The sequence below is a fragment of the Xyrauchen texanus genome, chromosome 16 (assembly GCF_025860055.1).
Source record: "Xyrauchen texanus isolate HMW12.3.18 chromosome 16, RBS_HiC_50CHRs, whole genome shotgun sequence".
Lineage (NCBI taxonomy): Eukaryota > Metazoa > Chordata > Actinopteri > Cypriniformes > Catostomidae > Xyrauchen > Xyrauchen texanus.
This window is the reverse complement of record NC_068291.1, coordinates 1659846-1676613: the sequence shown is the minus strand read 5'-3', so window position 1 is coordinate 1676613 and position 16768 is coordinate 1659846. Positions and strand designations below refer to the sequence as shown.

General features: G+C 38.4%; 1 protein-coding gene across 1 annotated transcript in view; it reads right to left on the bottom strand.

The window, feature by feature from the left end:
• Positions 1-255: 255 nt before the first annotated feature.
• The window catches only part of LOC127656583 (tubulin polyglutamylase TTLL5-like), a 78330-nt gene continuing 61817 nt past the window's right edge, over positions 256-16768 (bottom strand). Inside the window, exons 15-18 of the mRNA XM_052144965.1 lie at positions 9934-10025; positions 8998-9087; positions 8764-8855; positions 256-466 (exon numbers count right to left, since the gene is read on the bottom strand). Of these exons, the coding sequence (XP_052000925.1) occupies positions 256-466; positions 8764-8855; positions 8998-9087; positions 9934-10025 (485 nt within the window). The remainder of the gene's footprint in view (positions 467-8763; positions 8856-8997; positions 9088-9933; positions 10026-16768) is intronic.

Genomic DNA, 16768 nt, shown 5'->3' with positions numbered 1-16768 from the left:
TTTGACAAAATGCAATTATGTAAATAAAAATAATTTACCATTTCACTTTGGTGAACTAAAATTCATATATGCTGATAGAGAATTGGTCCATGTATTGTATAGGTTATTCAGCAAAAAACTCAAACGATGTCACCTTAGGCCGTCTAACGTTACTCCTCCATTTCCTCCGGTGGCGGGAAGTTTAAGGATCTACGAGCAGATACTGATGCGTTAACATCCAGACCCTCGAGATATTTTTCAGCGCTCTCCGGAGATTCAAACAAGTATTTCTGACCCTTGTGGGAGACTCTCAGCGATGCTGGGTAGATTAGGAAAGTTTCTGCGCCTTTCTGGTGAAGCTTGAATCTTACGGTCGAAAAAGCCTTCCTCTTTTGTGCTGTCTCGTGACTGTAGTCCGCGTGAGAATTCCAGGCTGCCTCCGGGCAAAGTGGGTTTTGCTTTCCGGGCTCCTTGAAGGATGGCTTGCCTGTCAGGATAGAGGAGGAGCCAGAATATCAACGATCGTGGTTTTGGTGAGTTGGAATTCGAATACACTCGGTGAGCTCTGTTGATCTCGATCCGACTTGAGCGCCCCGAAAGGTCGGGGATCCATTTAGGTAGCATTTTCTGTAGAAAACTGACCGGATCATCTCCTACCATTCCAGTTGGTAGATTAACCAGGCAGACATTGTTGCGGCGTGACCGGTCTTCAAGGTCATTGCATTTTCATTGCATCTGTTCAAGCTGAGATAGGCAGAGGTTCGCATCTTTTTTATTGTTGCGTAAACTGCCCTGAAGATTGTCCACTTTGGTTGTAATTGACGTCACATTTTTACTCAAGGAATCCATTTCCTCTTTCATCGAACAAAGAGCAGTGCTGTTTTCATTTATAAAGTCCTTGAATGGGTTAAGGGCCGATTGTATTGCCTCTGTTAACATGCGGGAAACCATTTCGCGCATGGCCTCCTGTTGTGCTTCGATTGCATGGCTAACAATTGAGGCTACGTCGTCCTCGAGCGTTTTGAGTCGTTTGCAGCCCGCTGCCGATTTCTGCGGTGAACTCGATTTCTTAGTTGCCATACTTGAAATAAAACTTATATAGTTCTGACAAAATATGATATTCTTCCTCAACGTGGAAAAACAAAAACAAAAAAAACTTTCAATTAGGAGGTTTTAGTCAGGAGCCTAGTGCTGTGCAGCCATCTTGCAGCGCGCGTCACCGGAAGTCCATGGGGTATTGTTTGTAGAATTATGAGGAAAATAATGAATTTAATCAATTTTGGAATAAGGCTGTAACATAACAAAATGTGGAAAAAGTGAAGCACTGTGAATACTTTCCGGATGCACTGTACTATATATAAATAAAAAACAGCTTAACCAGCATAGAAATCCCATGATGGTCTAGGCTGGTTATGCTGGTTTGGTGATGGCCTAGCTGGTGGTCCAGCATAGACATACTTTTCACCATCAAAAACTAGCTGGTAAAGCTGCCTTTCCTGGTCATTCTGATAAATCTTTTTAATCTAGTTTAAAAGCCTGGTGCAGACACCAGCACACTAACATCCAATGCTGGCTGACCAGCACCCAAAACACAACTGGTGACCAGCAATGCTGGTTATTTCAGCTACAGAATTAAAATAAATATATATATATTATTCTGAGAAATATTTACTGGAGAAACAAATCTTCACTGCTGCCACAGTGCTGTTCAGAATGGTGAGCGGGTTCAATGTTGGGGTGTAAAGTCTACAATCATCTTGACCAGTGGAAATGTAAGCTCAGAAAAGTAAAGCGAGTAGAGTTGAGGCGAGTTGAACCGTAACGTACAGTGGAAAAGTGCCATAAAAATGCTGGTAGACTGGGGCTGTCAGCATTGTGAAGCTCTCCTTTGAACTCTACATGAAAAGTAATGCAGACTTCTTTTTCTGCATTTTTGTTATTGTTAAGATTTGACGTTCTCTTGTGGTAAATTAAATTGTGCAAAATAAATTGTGCATTATTATCTCTCAATAAACGGTTCCTCTTTTCCAAAGAATAATTTTTTCACACACGACCAGACGCAACTCATCTTCTGAGATGACATAAAAGGTAACATTCAAACTGCAGTTACAATCTTTTAATATCCATCATGTTATCTTATCTATTCAGTCTTCTGTTACTAACAATATTTTATGTCTTTTAAGCATCCTGCAAGATTTATAATTAGACTATGAGGAAGAAGGTTCCCTACTTTCATCCTGGAAAAGGCAGATCTGATATTCCTTTTGATGCATATTTTTTAATGCATATAGTGTTTGGAGTTCTTTAATTGGGTGTTTTCAATGGTTAAATGACTGTTGTGTTTTGCAGTTGCTGGAGACCAGGTCATAAGAGACAGTCACAGAAGTATTGTTTATTGTGTGGACATGATATTTGATGAAGAAGATGGTGTTGGTTGTAAAACCAGCAGCTTAGAGAAGCTCTGTTCCAGGAGCTACAGAAGAGACTTGATGCAGACCCACACCATACAGGGAACTAACCACTAACCACACAGTCAGATGCCAGTTCATTTAATGAAATCTAATTGAAGATTCACAATGTGCTTCAGATGTTTGTACAATTTATTATTGTTATATTGGTTCACGTTTTCCTTTTAAATCTAGACATTTTAACCCAATTATTGTCCCAGCATTTATGTTGTATGAACATTGATAAAAGGCCTGTAATAAGAGGCATATGTTAAATGCTGTTTGAGATTGGGTGAGCTAAATTTGAAGTTTAACCAATAAAATTAAAACCAATACATGCAGTGGCCCAACAGCTGTCAAGATTTAGTGATGTGCTAAATACATTTTAACCAATAAAATGAAAGCCAGTGTATGCAGTGACCCAATGGTTGTCAAGATTTAAGGGTAGGTTGTGTAAGGGCAGCCAATCCAGTTTGTGATAAAATGATCATCACTATTGGTCATCTATCTAGAAGGTGAGAAATGCAAATGTGACTCAGGTGTGAAAGTTTAAGGGCATTACATACCATGGCAACAAATGTCCATAACACAGAAGGTATCGTCAGTCACTATACATCCAAAATGGTATACTGTATAATAGGATGTATTTGGGCCTGTGGAATTTGGGAATACGTCTGAAATTCAGCGGTTTGTACAAGAGTCTACTTGCCCAGATACAGCGCTTTTCATGCAATGTGGAGTAAGAAATTAAGGGGGGGACCGGGGAAAAATGACATCATAGATGAAAAAAAAAAATACATTTGCACTCAATTCTTTATTTGCAACATCTGACATAGTTCTAAATGTTCTATTTTAGACCTTGTTAAACATATTATGGCATAAAATAGGAGTTGAAATTGACTGAATTCTTGGGGTAACAAAGAGATAATAAATTCTCAGTCTTGAAAATGTGTATTAATGAATGGATTAAATTAATGCATTTGACAGAAATGGATGAGACACATTTTGTTTAAATGGTTAGAAAATATATGCCCTTATAAAGCAAAAAATGCCCCTGAAAATCAATGTAATAGTTAATTTCTGACACTGACATATACTTCTTGGAACTTCTACTAATCTTCCACCAATTTTCCTAGCTCAATCACATTCAAATACATCATGTTCTTTTACTGCATTTCCACTGTGGGCAGACACACACTTGAGAGGCCACCAGCCATCTGTCCTCAGAGACAGATCTATTTTCCTGGAGCAGATATCTATGGGTGATGGAAATTATATATTGCAAGCATTGAGTTGAGTCAAGTGAAGAAAGAGAGCTTTATGCTGGCATTGGCTGCCTTGATACAACTGCACCTGGTTTGTGTAGACATGTGATCAAATACAGGGAGATCTCTTATCTTCCCATTCATTTTTTCCATTGGGATTTCATAAAATCCCACATTAAAAAGAGTTGTGTGCCATGAACCAAACCAACCAGCTCCAAGATGAATCACAACATTACAAACTTTGATTTGAAGCAAAAAAGTTTTTTTAAAATCTGACAAAAAGACAAAGATACTAGACTGTGTACTTAATGTCTTTAATGAGGAAATTAAATATAATCCCATGAAGCATTGAGATTGACGCAATTTCAGGAAAAACTATGGGAAAATATAAAACCACTGATAAAGTATAGAACAATATATTTGTTTATTGCAAAATATCCAGATATATTTAAATTAGAGCTGTCAAAGTTCTTAATCGCAATTAAAGCATTCACCGTTAATAAAGCATAAAACAGCATATACACTGGTCGAAGTAGGTCGGAACAATGTGTTGCCCTGAATCTTTCCACTGAAGCACACACCACAATCACACACACAACAGCCGTGTCAGTGATCAAATGATGGAGGAAGGTGAATTATTCAGCCTAAGTAAGGAATATTTGTTGTACAAAATGGGACGTGTGATAGAAATGAAGTATTTTGCACAATTTAATTTGCCACAAGAGAACGTCAAATCTTAACAATAACAAAAATGCAGAAAAAGATGTCTGCATTACTTTTCATGTAGAGTTCAAAGGAGAGCTTCACAATGCTGACAGCCACAGTCTACCAGCATTTTTATGGAACTTTTCCACTGTATGTTACAGTTCAACTCGCCTCAACTCTACTCGCTTTACTTTTCTGAGCTTACATTTCCACTGGTCAAGATGATTGTAGACTTTACACCCCAACATTGAACACGCTCACCATTCTGAACAGCACTGTGGCAGCAGTGAAGATATTCAGGTTCCTGAGCACTACCATCTCACAAGACCTGAAGTGGGAGATCCACACTGACTCCATTGTGAAAAAAGCCCATCAGAGGTTGTATTTCCTTGTCAGCTGAGGAAGTTCATCCTGCTACAGGCGCTGCTGATACAGTTCTACTCAGCAGTCATTGAGTCTGTCCTTTGCACTACTCTAACTGTCTGGTTTGGTGCAGCTATGAAATCAGACATCAGAAGACTTCAAAGGACAGTTTGGACTGCTGAGAGGATTATTGGCACTCCCATACCCACCCAGCTAGAACTGTACACATCCAGAGTGACGAAAAGGGCTGGTAAATTCACTCTTGACCCCATTCACCCAGCACACTTCCTTTTTGAACTGTCAAACGTTGAACTTTTTGGCCGGCACTACAGAGCACTGAGCACCAGAACAGCCAGGCACAAGAACAGTTTTTTCCCCTCAGGCCATCCACCCCATCAACAGTTAAAACTACCCACAAATACTTTCCTTTTGTCAATGCAACCTTGTGCAATATTCAATCCGTCCATTCCTACTTATATCCATATTTAATTTATATTCTTTAACATATCCTAGCACTTCTTCAATACATAACATCACCTGCACATAACTGTATATAAAATATTTGAACAACATTATTGCTCTATTGTATATTTACCTTTTTTTCTCTTTTATATCTTATTTTTTTATTTTATGTCACTATATGTATATAAATTCAGCAAAAAAAGAAACATGCCTTTTTCAGGACACTGTATTTGATCATTCCAAATAACTTGACAGATCTTTATTGTAAAGTGTTTAAACAATGTTTTCATGCTTGTTCAATGAACCATAAATGATTAATGAACATGCACCTGTGGAACAGTCGTTAAGATTCTAACAGCTTACAGACGGCAATTAAGATCACAGTTATAAAAGCTTAGGAAACTAAAGAGACCTTTCTACTGCCACAGGGCTGTTTAGAATAGTGAGGGGGGTCAGTGTTGGGGTTTTCCTCCAAAAGTCCACAATCATCTCCACCGTTTTGAGCGTATTCAGCTCCAGGTTGTTATGATTGCACCAGTGAGCCAGCCGTTCAACCTCCTTTCTGTAAGCAGACTCATTGTCATCTCGGATGAGGCCGATGACAGCGGTGTCATCTGCAAACTTCAGGAGCTTGACAGAGGGGTCCTTGGTGGTGCAGTCACATTGGTGTAAAGGGAGTAGTGGGGAGAGCACACATCTCTGGGGGCACCAGTGCTGATGGTACAGGTGCTGGAAGTGAATTTCCCCTGTCTCACAAGCTTCTACCTGTCCGTCAGAAAGCTGGTAATCCACTGACAGATAGACATGGGAACAGGGAGTTGGTTTAACTTAGTCTGGAGAAAAGCTGGGATGATGGTGTTGAATACCGAGCTGAAGTCTACAAAAAGGATCCTTGCATATGTCCCCAGTCTGTCCAGATGTTGCAGGATATGATGTCAATCCCATGTTGACTGCATCATCCATAGACCTGTTTGCATATTTGATAAGTTTGATAAGCAAATTGAAGGGTCCAGAAAGGGTCCAGTGATGTCCTTCAGGTGGGCCAACACCAGTCTCTCAAATGACTAAATGACTACAGACCTGTCGCCTTGATGTTTGTGGTTATGAAGTCCTTTGAGCTTGGGTTTTTAGGGACAGGGATGATAATAATTGAGCATCCAGTGATCTACTGACGATCTGAGTGAAGATGGGGGCCAGTTGGTTAGCACAGGATCAAAGGCACGTTGGTGAGATGCCATCTGGGCCTGAAGCCTTCCTCGTCTTTTGCTTCTGAAAGACACTGCACACATCGTCTTCACAAATCTTGAGTGCAGGTTGAGTAGCAGGAGGGGGGTTGCAGGAGGTGTTAATATTTGTGTGAAGTGAAGGTCAGAGCATGTGTGGGGTATGAGATTGGGCCTTTCGAATCTGCAGTAGAACACTTTCAGGTAGTCAGCCAGTCATTGGTCCACCACAGGGTTGGGGGTAGGAATCCTGTAATTAGCAAAGTTGTTTCAGGCCACTCCACACTGATGCAGGGTCGTTAGCTGAAAACATTTTCCAGTTTCTCACAGTAACTTCTTTTGGCCACTCTGATTTCCTTATTCAGTGTGTTCCTGGCCTGATTGTACAAGACTTTATCCCCACCCATGCAAGCATCCTCTTTGGCATGACAAAGCTGTCTGAGTTTTCCTGTAAACCATGGTTTATCATTGTTGAATGATAAAAAAAGTCCTAGTAGGGATGCACATGTCCTCACAGAAACTGATATATGATGTAACAGTATCTGTGAGCTCGTCCAGGTCTGTGGCTACAGCTTCAAAAACACTCCAATCAGTGCAGTCAAAGTAGGCTTGTAGTTCCCGCTCATTGGTCCATCTCTTAACAGTCCTTACTACTGGCTTTGTTTAATTTCTGCCTGTAGGTCGGAAGAAGATGAACCAGACAGTGATCAGCGTCCCAAAGCTGCATGTGGGACAGAGCAATAGGCATCCTTTATTGTTGTGTAGCAGTGATCCAGTAGGTTCCTGTCTCTGGTGGGGCATGTAATGTGCGGTTTGTATTTGGGCAGTTCACCTGTGAGATTTGCTTTGTTAAAGTCCCTAAGAATAAGAATAACTGAGTCCGGGTATTGTTGTTCTGTGTCTGTGATTTGATCAGCCAGCTATTGCAGCACTATGTTCCCAGACGCGTTTGGAGCGATGTAAACACACACCAAAATAAACGAAGAAAACTCCTGGGCGAGTAGAAAGGCTTAAAGTTAATAAAGAGTGCTTCCAAATTAGGACAGCCCATCCTCTTTAACTTTGTTACCTCTGTTACATCAACTTTCACTGATGTAAAAGCAAATTCCACCGCCTCTCGTTTTCCCCGTTAACTCCGTAATGGGATCCACTTTGAACAGCTGAAAGACCGGCAGATGTAATGGACTGTCCGGAATGGCTTCAATCAGCCAGGTTTCTGTGAAGCACAGTGCAGCAGAGTTCGAAGCCCTTATTTGTACGTGTGAGATGATGTAGTTTGTTTGTTTTGTTAGGAAGAGAGCGGATGTTCGCAAGATGAATGCTCGACAGTGCTGTTCGAACGCCACGCTGACAGAGTTTAACCAGCGCACTGTCTTGTAGCGTGTCTAAACAACACAGCTGCGCCTCTGACTAAAATGTCCAGCAAATGTCTGAATACTCAAAAACCGGGAAAAGACTATCTGGTATGTGCTGCCGAATGTTCAGCAGTTGGTCCCTGGTAAAACAGACTGGATAAAGATTGCTAAACACAGGACAAACAAACCAAAATAGCAAAAGAATTGGAGAGCTCCACACCGAAGCGGCCATCTGCGGCGCCATCATTGGTTATGTCAATTTGTATTGTATATAAGATGAACAAACAAATATCGTGAATTTTAAGAGTTCTCATGGTTGCACAAAATGTGTCTTTTCATAAAAATGTCAAAATATTGAAATTATGACAAAATTATTGTTTGTTTTTAAATCTTCACACACAGTCTTGTGGCTCTAAAGAGATCTTCTCTGTTTTAAAGAGATCTTCTAAATTTTGCCCTTCTAAAAAGTTTGCTTCTAAACTTTTTTTGGACAAGTTTTTCAAATATTAATCATATTTTAAAATAAAATTGTTTCACTGCATTTAAAAATATATATAATAATAATAATAAAAAAAGATTAGTCAGCACTACTCATGCCAACATCTGTTTTTTCAAAAATGTGTTGCATCACATTACATTTTTACTCTAAGCCCCAGAAAAAATATCAAAATGACTTTTAAGTCAGTAATAGAATACATGTTCATCATTCAAGTAACTGTTTTGTGTGAATTGCATTTGTAATGTATTTTTTAATAATTTATTAGACATGGACAAAAAAATCTGCATCAGGTCATTGACTCTGGTGCCAAAGTGCAACCTAGCTCATTTTGATAGTTAACTATGACAAATGTTTATAAAATACAAAAATGTGCATGTGTTTGTCTATTTTTTAAAGTATGGTCTTGACGTACATCACATTTAAAATGGAGTCCCTTGAGGACAAGTAGGTAAACTCTGCTCTAACCTGTAGAGTTCCAAGGTGTCTGGAGTCGGGAAAATGCGAATAAATCCACCCCTCCTCTCATATTCCTCCTGTACCCTCCTAAGAACCTTCATCTGTACAGGAGAGCCAATAAAACATGTGCTTCAATATCAAATGTGTTAGAAGCCAAACAGAAATTGCATTCCTCAGCAGTTTCTGATCCTAACACAGGCAGCGTTTAGCTGGAATGATGGAGTGTGCAAGTTTGCTACTGACCTCTTCTGCTGTCAGACCCAGTGTGCTGCTCTCTAGCTTCAGTCCCTGTTTGTCTGGATCTGTGCTGCTGGCAGATGGCGGTCTCTGACGCTGAGGGGGGGACAGAGAGGAAGAGCTATTTAATAACTCAACAAAAATAAAGTGGGGGTGATTAGAAAACACACTGAAGTACCATAGACTTACATTGATGGAGGGACCTGAGTCCCTAGAGACCAGAATCTCATAAGAGACTTGAGTGGACTCTTTTGACTGGGCCAGTAAGCAACCAAGAACACCCTAGCAACTACATAGCAAAATCCTGGTAATGACCAAGAACACTCTAGCTTCGTGGCCATAGACGTACATACAGTAGATGCCACATTTAGCCTGTGGGGATATGTTAACCGTGCCGTCAACAAGGAGAGTTGTTTGAATGTTAGAGTTAGGTTAGGATGGAGGAGATGCCTCAGAGCACTTAATAAGCTGCTTTAGTATGGAAACAGTTTATCTTATAATAAATTGACTGCCTGGGTGCTAATACTCAATATGTTTGCAAAGATATTTTCATTTGTAGAGAACTTTATTTGGAGTTTGCTACGTAACAAATGGCTGTTTTAGAAGAGTCAGAGTTGTATATTTAAAGTAGTTTACCATACAGAGAACACACAAAACAAAAGGATAATGTATTATTTTATTGGGAAAGACAAAATATACCATGCACAGTGTCATTTTTCCTGATTGAAGGCACCGTGCTAATTGAGTCTGCATTGAACTTTTCCCAAAAGTAATATTGCAGAGTAAGATGTTCCTAGTGGATTTAGCTGAAAATGTAAAAGTAAATCAGCTGATTCTGTGTAGGTCTGGTAACATCTCTGGCTTATGCCTTGTCCACTTCAACATGCATGCTGCAGTGTGGGGTTTTTAGCTAATAGTGCATGTATAGACTACCAAAATTACCTGAGGCTTCAGAGATGCGTTCTTTATTCTTGAATCAAAGCCCTGTCTGTCTGTCCGCAGCTGTCGTAATAATGGATCCTGACACACGAAACCTAAGAACAGGAAACAGTTGCTCTTTAGTTCAAAAGTGTACTTTGACATACAAGTTACTCATTACCACAAATTAATTTTGTATCCAACCAGATGTTAAATGTAGTTGACAAACACAGAAGTAGTTGTTGAGATCTGAATGCTTTGATAAATCTACACCAAACAGTTCTAAAAAAAAACTCCCAAAATCCCTGACACGAATCGCAGCTGTTCTCCTTGACTGAATCTTCACATCAGGCATTTCATATAGCTTCCCCTGGTAGTCAAAGTGGGATAGGGTTTACACAACACTATCAGACTTTAAAGTCATGAGAATCAGTCTAATGCTACCATATGAAGGTTTGTCATGCACTGGGTTAGCACACTGAAACTATGTGCCAACAACACAGACCTTCTGTATTTCACTGAGCTGGCACTATCAACATCATTACTGTAAGACACATCAGATAGCATTTAACATTCACAGAAATGTAGATGTATAGAAGTACATCTACAGATCCAGTGACCAGAATTTGAATTTATTGAAAGGATAGCCCCTTGAGATGTAACATCTCATTTTCAAGGGGGTCCTAAAAACATAAGCAATATACAGCACAGACAACATAAAGCAAAACAACATTACAAAACAAAACTACAAAAACAAAAGCTCAACCTACTTCCCACACTCTTGTGGGCTTCCCACACCCGCAACATAGTTTCAATACAAAATCTCAGCATCATACAGCATCAACATAGAGCCACATAATATCAGCAAAAGATCCTCAAATGAATCTCAAGTATAGAGAGAAAACAAAATAAAATCAGAAACACAGACAAGTTATTTTAAGATAAGAGAATAGGCATAACCTAAAACGATTAAGAGAGGTAATAGATCTCAGAGAAACAGGAAGATTATTCCAGTCAAAAGGGGCTTTATACAGTAATGACCTACGTCCAACTACACTAACAGTTTTTGGAACAAAGAAAAAAGGATGTTGCAAATGTCTAAGAGAGTAGGGAGATCTATATGGAATCAAAAGTTCATTCAAATAAGAGGGACAAACAAAATAAACACATTTAAAGATAAACAAAAGCCAATGAAATTGTCTTCTAGATTTAGGATGCAACCAATTAAGCAATTCATACATATGGCAGTGATGAGTACGATATGGACACCTTAGCACAAATCTGCACAAAGAATTATAAACAACATTAAGAGGCTTAAGATAAATATCATAGGTATTTTGGTAAACAGTATCAGCATAGCCAATAAGAGGAAATATTAACTGAGAAACAATTCTTTTCCTGTCTTGAAATGTAAAGCAATTAATTGAGCAATAAAGTAAGCGCAGGCAGTGATAAATTCTTTTAATAATATAATCTATATGGGGCTTAAAAGAGAGTTCTGAGTCGATCCAAAGGCCGAGATATTTAAATGCATTGACAGTTTCAAGAGATAAGCCATCATCAACAATAATATTCAAATCAAAAGTGTTCGAATGGCAACGACGCGACCCAAAGACCATACAGCAAGACTTCCTCTTATTTAATGTAAGCATATTGTTATGACACCATTCTTGAACCAAATTAAAGTCAAGTTGTAAAGAGTTCTGAATTTGTGACAGATCAGAGTTAGAGGTATAAATTACCGTGTCATCAGCATAAAGATGCACCGAACAGTTTGAACATATCTGAGGTAAATCATTAATAAAAATAGAGAAAAGTAATGGTCCAAGAGAGGAACCTTGTGGAACACCTTTTTCAACAATTACATAATCTGACTGGAAACCTTGAAAAACAACACATTGACGTCTGTTGTGAAGATAAGCATTAAACCAGAGAAGAGCATCTCTATTTTAACCAATAGAATACAACTTATCAAGAAAAAGATAATGATTAACCATATCAAAGGCCTTAGAAAAATCTATGAATATGGCACCTGTTGCTTGGCCTTTGTCAATGGACGAGAACACATCATTCGTAAATTTTAACAGAGCAGTCGTAGTAGAAAAATTAGGTCTAAATAGAATAGAAGAATAGAAATACAGATTTCATAATTCGATTTAGAAGCTCTTGATAAAATTGCTATTTGCTTTGATTAAGATTCATTTCGGTATATTTCAGTTCTAATCAGTGTTGGGCAAATTACTCCAAAAGTAATGCGCTACAGATTACTATTCACTATTTCACTGATTACTTCATTGGACAAGTACTCGCTTTTCGAATTACTTTACTGTTAAGATACATTCTAAAATAAAATGTATGCTAAAATGAATTCCTTGTTCATAGTCACACAAAAGTCCTTGACTCAGCACCACACATTTCTCCATTACAATTACTCGTTAGTGCTGTCATATAAACTCAGAGACGTACATGTGAAAATAATACTTTATGTTTTCTACATAAATACATTTAATTTAGAAATGTGTAACCCAAGTAATGGTCTCAAAGTAATTAACTTCATTGAAAGTCAAAAACTGTAAAAAATGTAATGTCACACTACTTTTTGACTTTAAAAAATTAGAGTACATTAAGGGGCAGATTCATAAGAATGAATTGCGGCTACTAAAAGCAGTGTTTTAGTTTTTTTGCATGGGTTAACTGCAGTCATTTAGCACCCGATTCACTAAAGGAATTATGTAGATCAGGCAACGATGCATACGTGCCCACAGAATCGCTCCTGAATGCAATTTGCATGTACAATTCTGATCTTGCGGTCACATTCTGAGATCAATATAGCTGAAGATGATGCAGAGCTCCGTATTTGACCCACCCTGCCGGAACTGAACCCTTGAATCATCTCCTAAACACGAATGTGGCAGCGGGGGCGTGGTCAAGCGCCCGTCCGGGAGAGGAAAGCGGTGAGGGCGCTTACACCTGAGCTAAATTATGCCTAAACACCTGTCTCTAATTCCAGTGAGCACGAGGAGAGCGGCATAAAAACAGACACAGAGCCTCCAGATGGGGAGAGAGACCACAAGCAGACCCAGTGTTTGTCATTTGTATTGTGTGTGCAAATAGTGTGAGGAAAATATAATTAAAAAGACTTACCTTGAGAGGAAGACCTGTTTCCTGTCCTCCTTCACTAGAACGGTGTCACAACGAAGAACATTATTTATTTTAAATAAAATACAGTTTACCACCTACTTTCATTATTCGATATAGCGACTGAGCAGGGCAATTTGCACTGAGTTTTGTGGCTGAAGCACAATCTTTAATGAGCCTAATTTACATAGAAAAGAAGGGGTGTTTGCGTGGAAAGTAATGACAATGACATTTTAAATATTGAAGACGCAGCACAATTTCAGCGCCGATTCCGCCTGCTAAACGTGATTACGGGTGGTTAGTGAATAAGATGAATGTGTTTGCACTCAAATACCACGTGCAAATGTGGCGCTGCTGTTTAGTGAATCTGCCACTGAATAACACCAAACACTGGTTCTAATGTCCGTTTGTAACATAAAACCAATTGCAAAAAATATTGTGATTGCTATTTGAACTGCGATAAGAAGAAAACAATAACAAAAAAATATTAAGTGATATGTCATGGGCAAACGTGCTCTACAAGAAATGATGTTCAAACTAAATAAATACAAAATAAAGTGAAATACAGAGAGAACAAAGTTTCACATCACATTCATGTTGTATCTGTTTACTGTGTACCTGTTTTTGTCTCAGACCACTTTTCATAATTTTTTGGAACCCAATAATAAGTTATTGTATAATAACAACAATGATGATGATATTATTAATAATAATAATAATAATTAGAATAATTATTATAAAATAGTAATTTTTTTCATAATTTAATTTCTGATCTTGCAGTTCATTTAAACCCTCAAGCCTTTATTTTGCCAGAGGCTTTTATTTTGCAGGAAAACTGAAGGAAAAACTTTATAGTTGAGTTGACAATGGCCTACAAATGCAGTGAAATGCCCTCATCCACAAAAACCCAGAGTTTGGGGGTTACTTTAGATTTGGATGGTAACTTTTGGCAGCCAAGCATATTTTCAATTATAGCAATTATAGCAAATAAAGCACATCTGATAACTGTGAGCACGAGAGGAATTTGAGTGTATCAAGTATAGAACTGCTCTGAAACCACAGTATTATGAGTCTCACGCATGCTTTGAGTCTGTGACAGAACAGAGCTGCACATACACTGAAGCGCAGCGACCAGCACGTGCAGACCATTGATTTAAAATCACAGCACTAGGTCATATTGTGATTTCAATTGTATTTTGAAGAATCGTTCAGTCCAGAGTTTTCACTGTATGATTGTTACACGCTGTGTATATATGGGAATCTGTTGTTGTTGTTTTTTTTCTATATTCTCACTACCACTCTTGGTCTCTTGATTGGATGTGTTGCCTGTCAATCATCGTTATGAAATCACTCTGCCTCTGCCAATCTGGGTTAAAAACCCCCCAAGAGTTCCATGTGGTGGCGGTCCTGATCTTTGGTCCAGAAACTGCTGGTCTGTTGATATCTGCTCTTTTGCTTGTGAATGTCTAAAAGCCTGCTATGTGCTCCATTTGTGCTGTACCTTTTATCCCACCATGATTTGTGAATATGTTTTGTTGAGTTGGAAAGAAAGCTGGGAAAAGAGGACAGGTTAGCAAGTCGCGCGACATATATTGTGCACACGCCGGATTTTCAATTTGTATTAGACACATTAAGAAAGGAGTGCCACCCCTTATACGTTTTGCGTTTGGTTAGTTACAGTAGATTATTTAGGCTGTTGTGAACACCGAAGACTCGGTTTGTTTCCCACATTTTCCTTTGACAGACAGTTTTAGAGGGATTGGGGTTCTTAAATTAGGGAATGTTTGTTCTATTTAGTTTTTTTGATTTGGCACCGCTTGTGTCCCTTTTCCCCTTACCCTGTGACAAATGTGTACATTTGTAAATAATTCACCTTTTCAATTAACTCGATACCATCATTGATGGTTGTAAATAATAAACCACATTCCCTCTTCTGGTTATTTCTGTTTCCAGCTCTTATGGCATTTAATTATTTAATGTTGTGTCCTGCTACCCCTACGACCTTTTAGGATTGTAACAATGATTATAATACATTAACACTTTTTAAAGCTACTAAAGATATCTAGTCAAGAGCAGGAAGTGGTTTTCTCATTTTCTTGTTATTTTTGTTTCATTAATATTAATGACGTACTAAACAGAGACGGGTCTATTAGGCTGCATTTGACCTCAAGTTTGATATTTTGATACAAATACACTTTGACCTGTTGTTTACGTTCATTTTAGACATAAATGGTTGATTTTGTGTTAATCTCGCACCAAAATGGGCATTTTCATGGAAGTTGGAATAATATTTGCATTATCACAACTCACACACATAAAGCATTTTAAGATTATTGTGTAGTTTCTCTCTCTGCTCTCTTTTCCTTTTGGCCTGCTAACAACATCAACTGATATACAGTAATGAGCACCCCTGTATAGAGTAAAACATCCATTATGTCATTTTAAGAATCTATACTGGGATCATTCAAATTATGATCAAAATTAATCGACAAACCTTTTAAAAAAAAATTTATTCAGCCATAATAGAAATCCTGAACTTTTACAAAGAATGGGCAAGTAGTCTAAATGTATCAGTTCTTCTGTCACAAGACAACATGTTTTGATATCAACTTAAGTAAACATCAGAAGTATTTGTACGGTGACCAGACAACAAGGTTTGTCCTGGTGCCTCAACAATTCACTAAAGATTGTAAACAAGTCGAGGTTTCAACTGTTAGGCTTAACTAATGAGGTCTACATTACCTGAAGGGAGCTGTCTATTAGCATTCCCGTGTTTTGGTTAGTCTTAAACTTTAGATTTCCATTTAAAGGAATGTTTCGAGCTCAATACAAGTTAAGGCCAATGGACACCATTTGTGGCATATTGATGATTAACACAAATTAATAATAATAATTTCAACTCATCCCTCATTTATTTAAAAAAGAAGTGTAGTTTGAATGTAGAAACATTCTTGGTTACATTTTTTTGTGTTTCAATAAATGAATAAAGTGTTTCCAAATTAAAATCGAAAGTGTGTGCCGATACAATAACTGTTAATACTCGCCATGATTTGTGTGTCAGCAGATGAAAATTATTAAAAATAATTAATTTAATGGAGAATACATCCAAATTCTGATGAGAATCACATATTCTCTGCGTATAAAAGTAGCGTGCCACTGCCATAGAAATATGCATTCATCAAGGATGCAGTTAATGCACGAAAGAATGTTCCAATTCATTGCATACAGTCCATTTACACTAATAATGTTGTATGAACATGCTGGAATGGACTGCATAATAGGACGCAGAAGCTTGAATAAATGAAGAAGAACCTTAGAATTAAATTGCACTAGGTCAATCCTTTTTGCACGGGTGATTTCGCCAAACCCACTTGCGCCAAGACTTGGCACACGCTTGCATGAAAATACCAAAACTTCAAGGCCATGCCCATTGACTTTGCACTTATAACTTAAGGCATTGTGCTGCACTTAACCCTTATGCTTTTAAAATAGGGAACAGTATTATGTTTACAGATTGGCCCCATTCACTTCCATTGAAGGTGCCTCAATAATTGCATCTCCACTATTGGGCAAAATGAGGATGTGCTAGTGTGTGCCTGGGCCAGCTGCATTCCCGCTGTCACTTCCAGGGATTCATCGTCCCTCCTCTGGGCTTCCTCAGGGACAACAGCCAAGCATTTTTGGACCGGCAATTACCCTTGGGCCAAAGAAGGACAGTGGT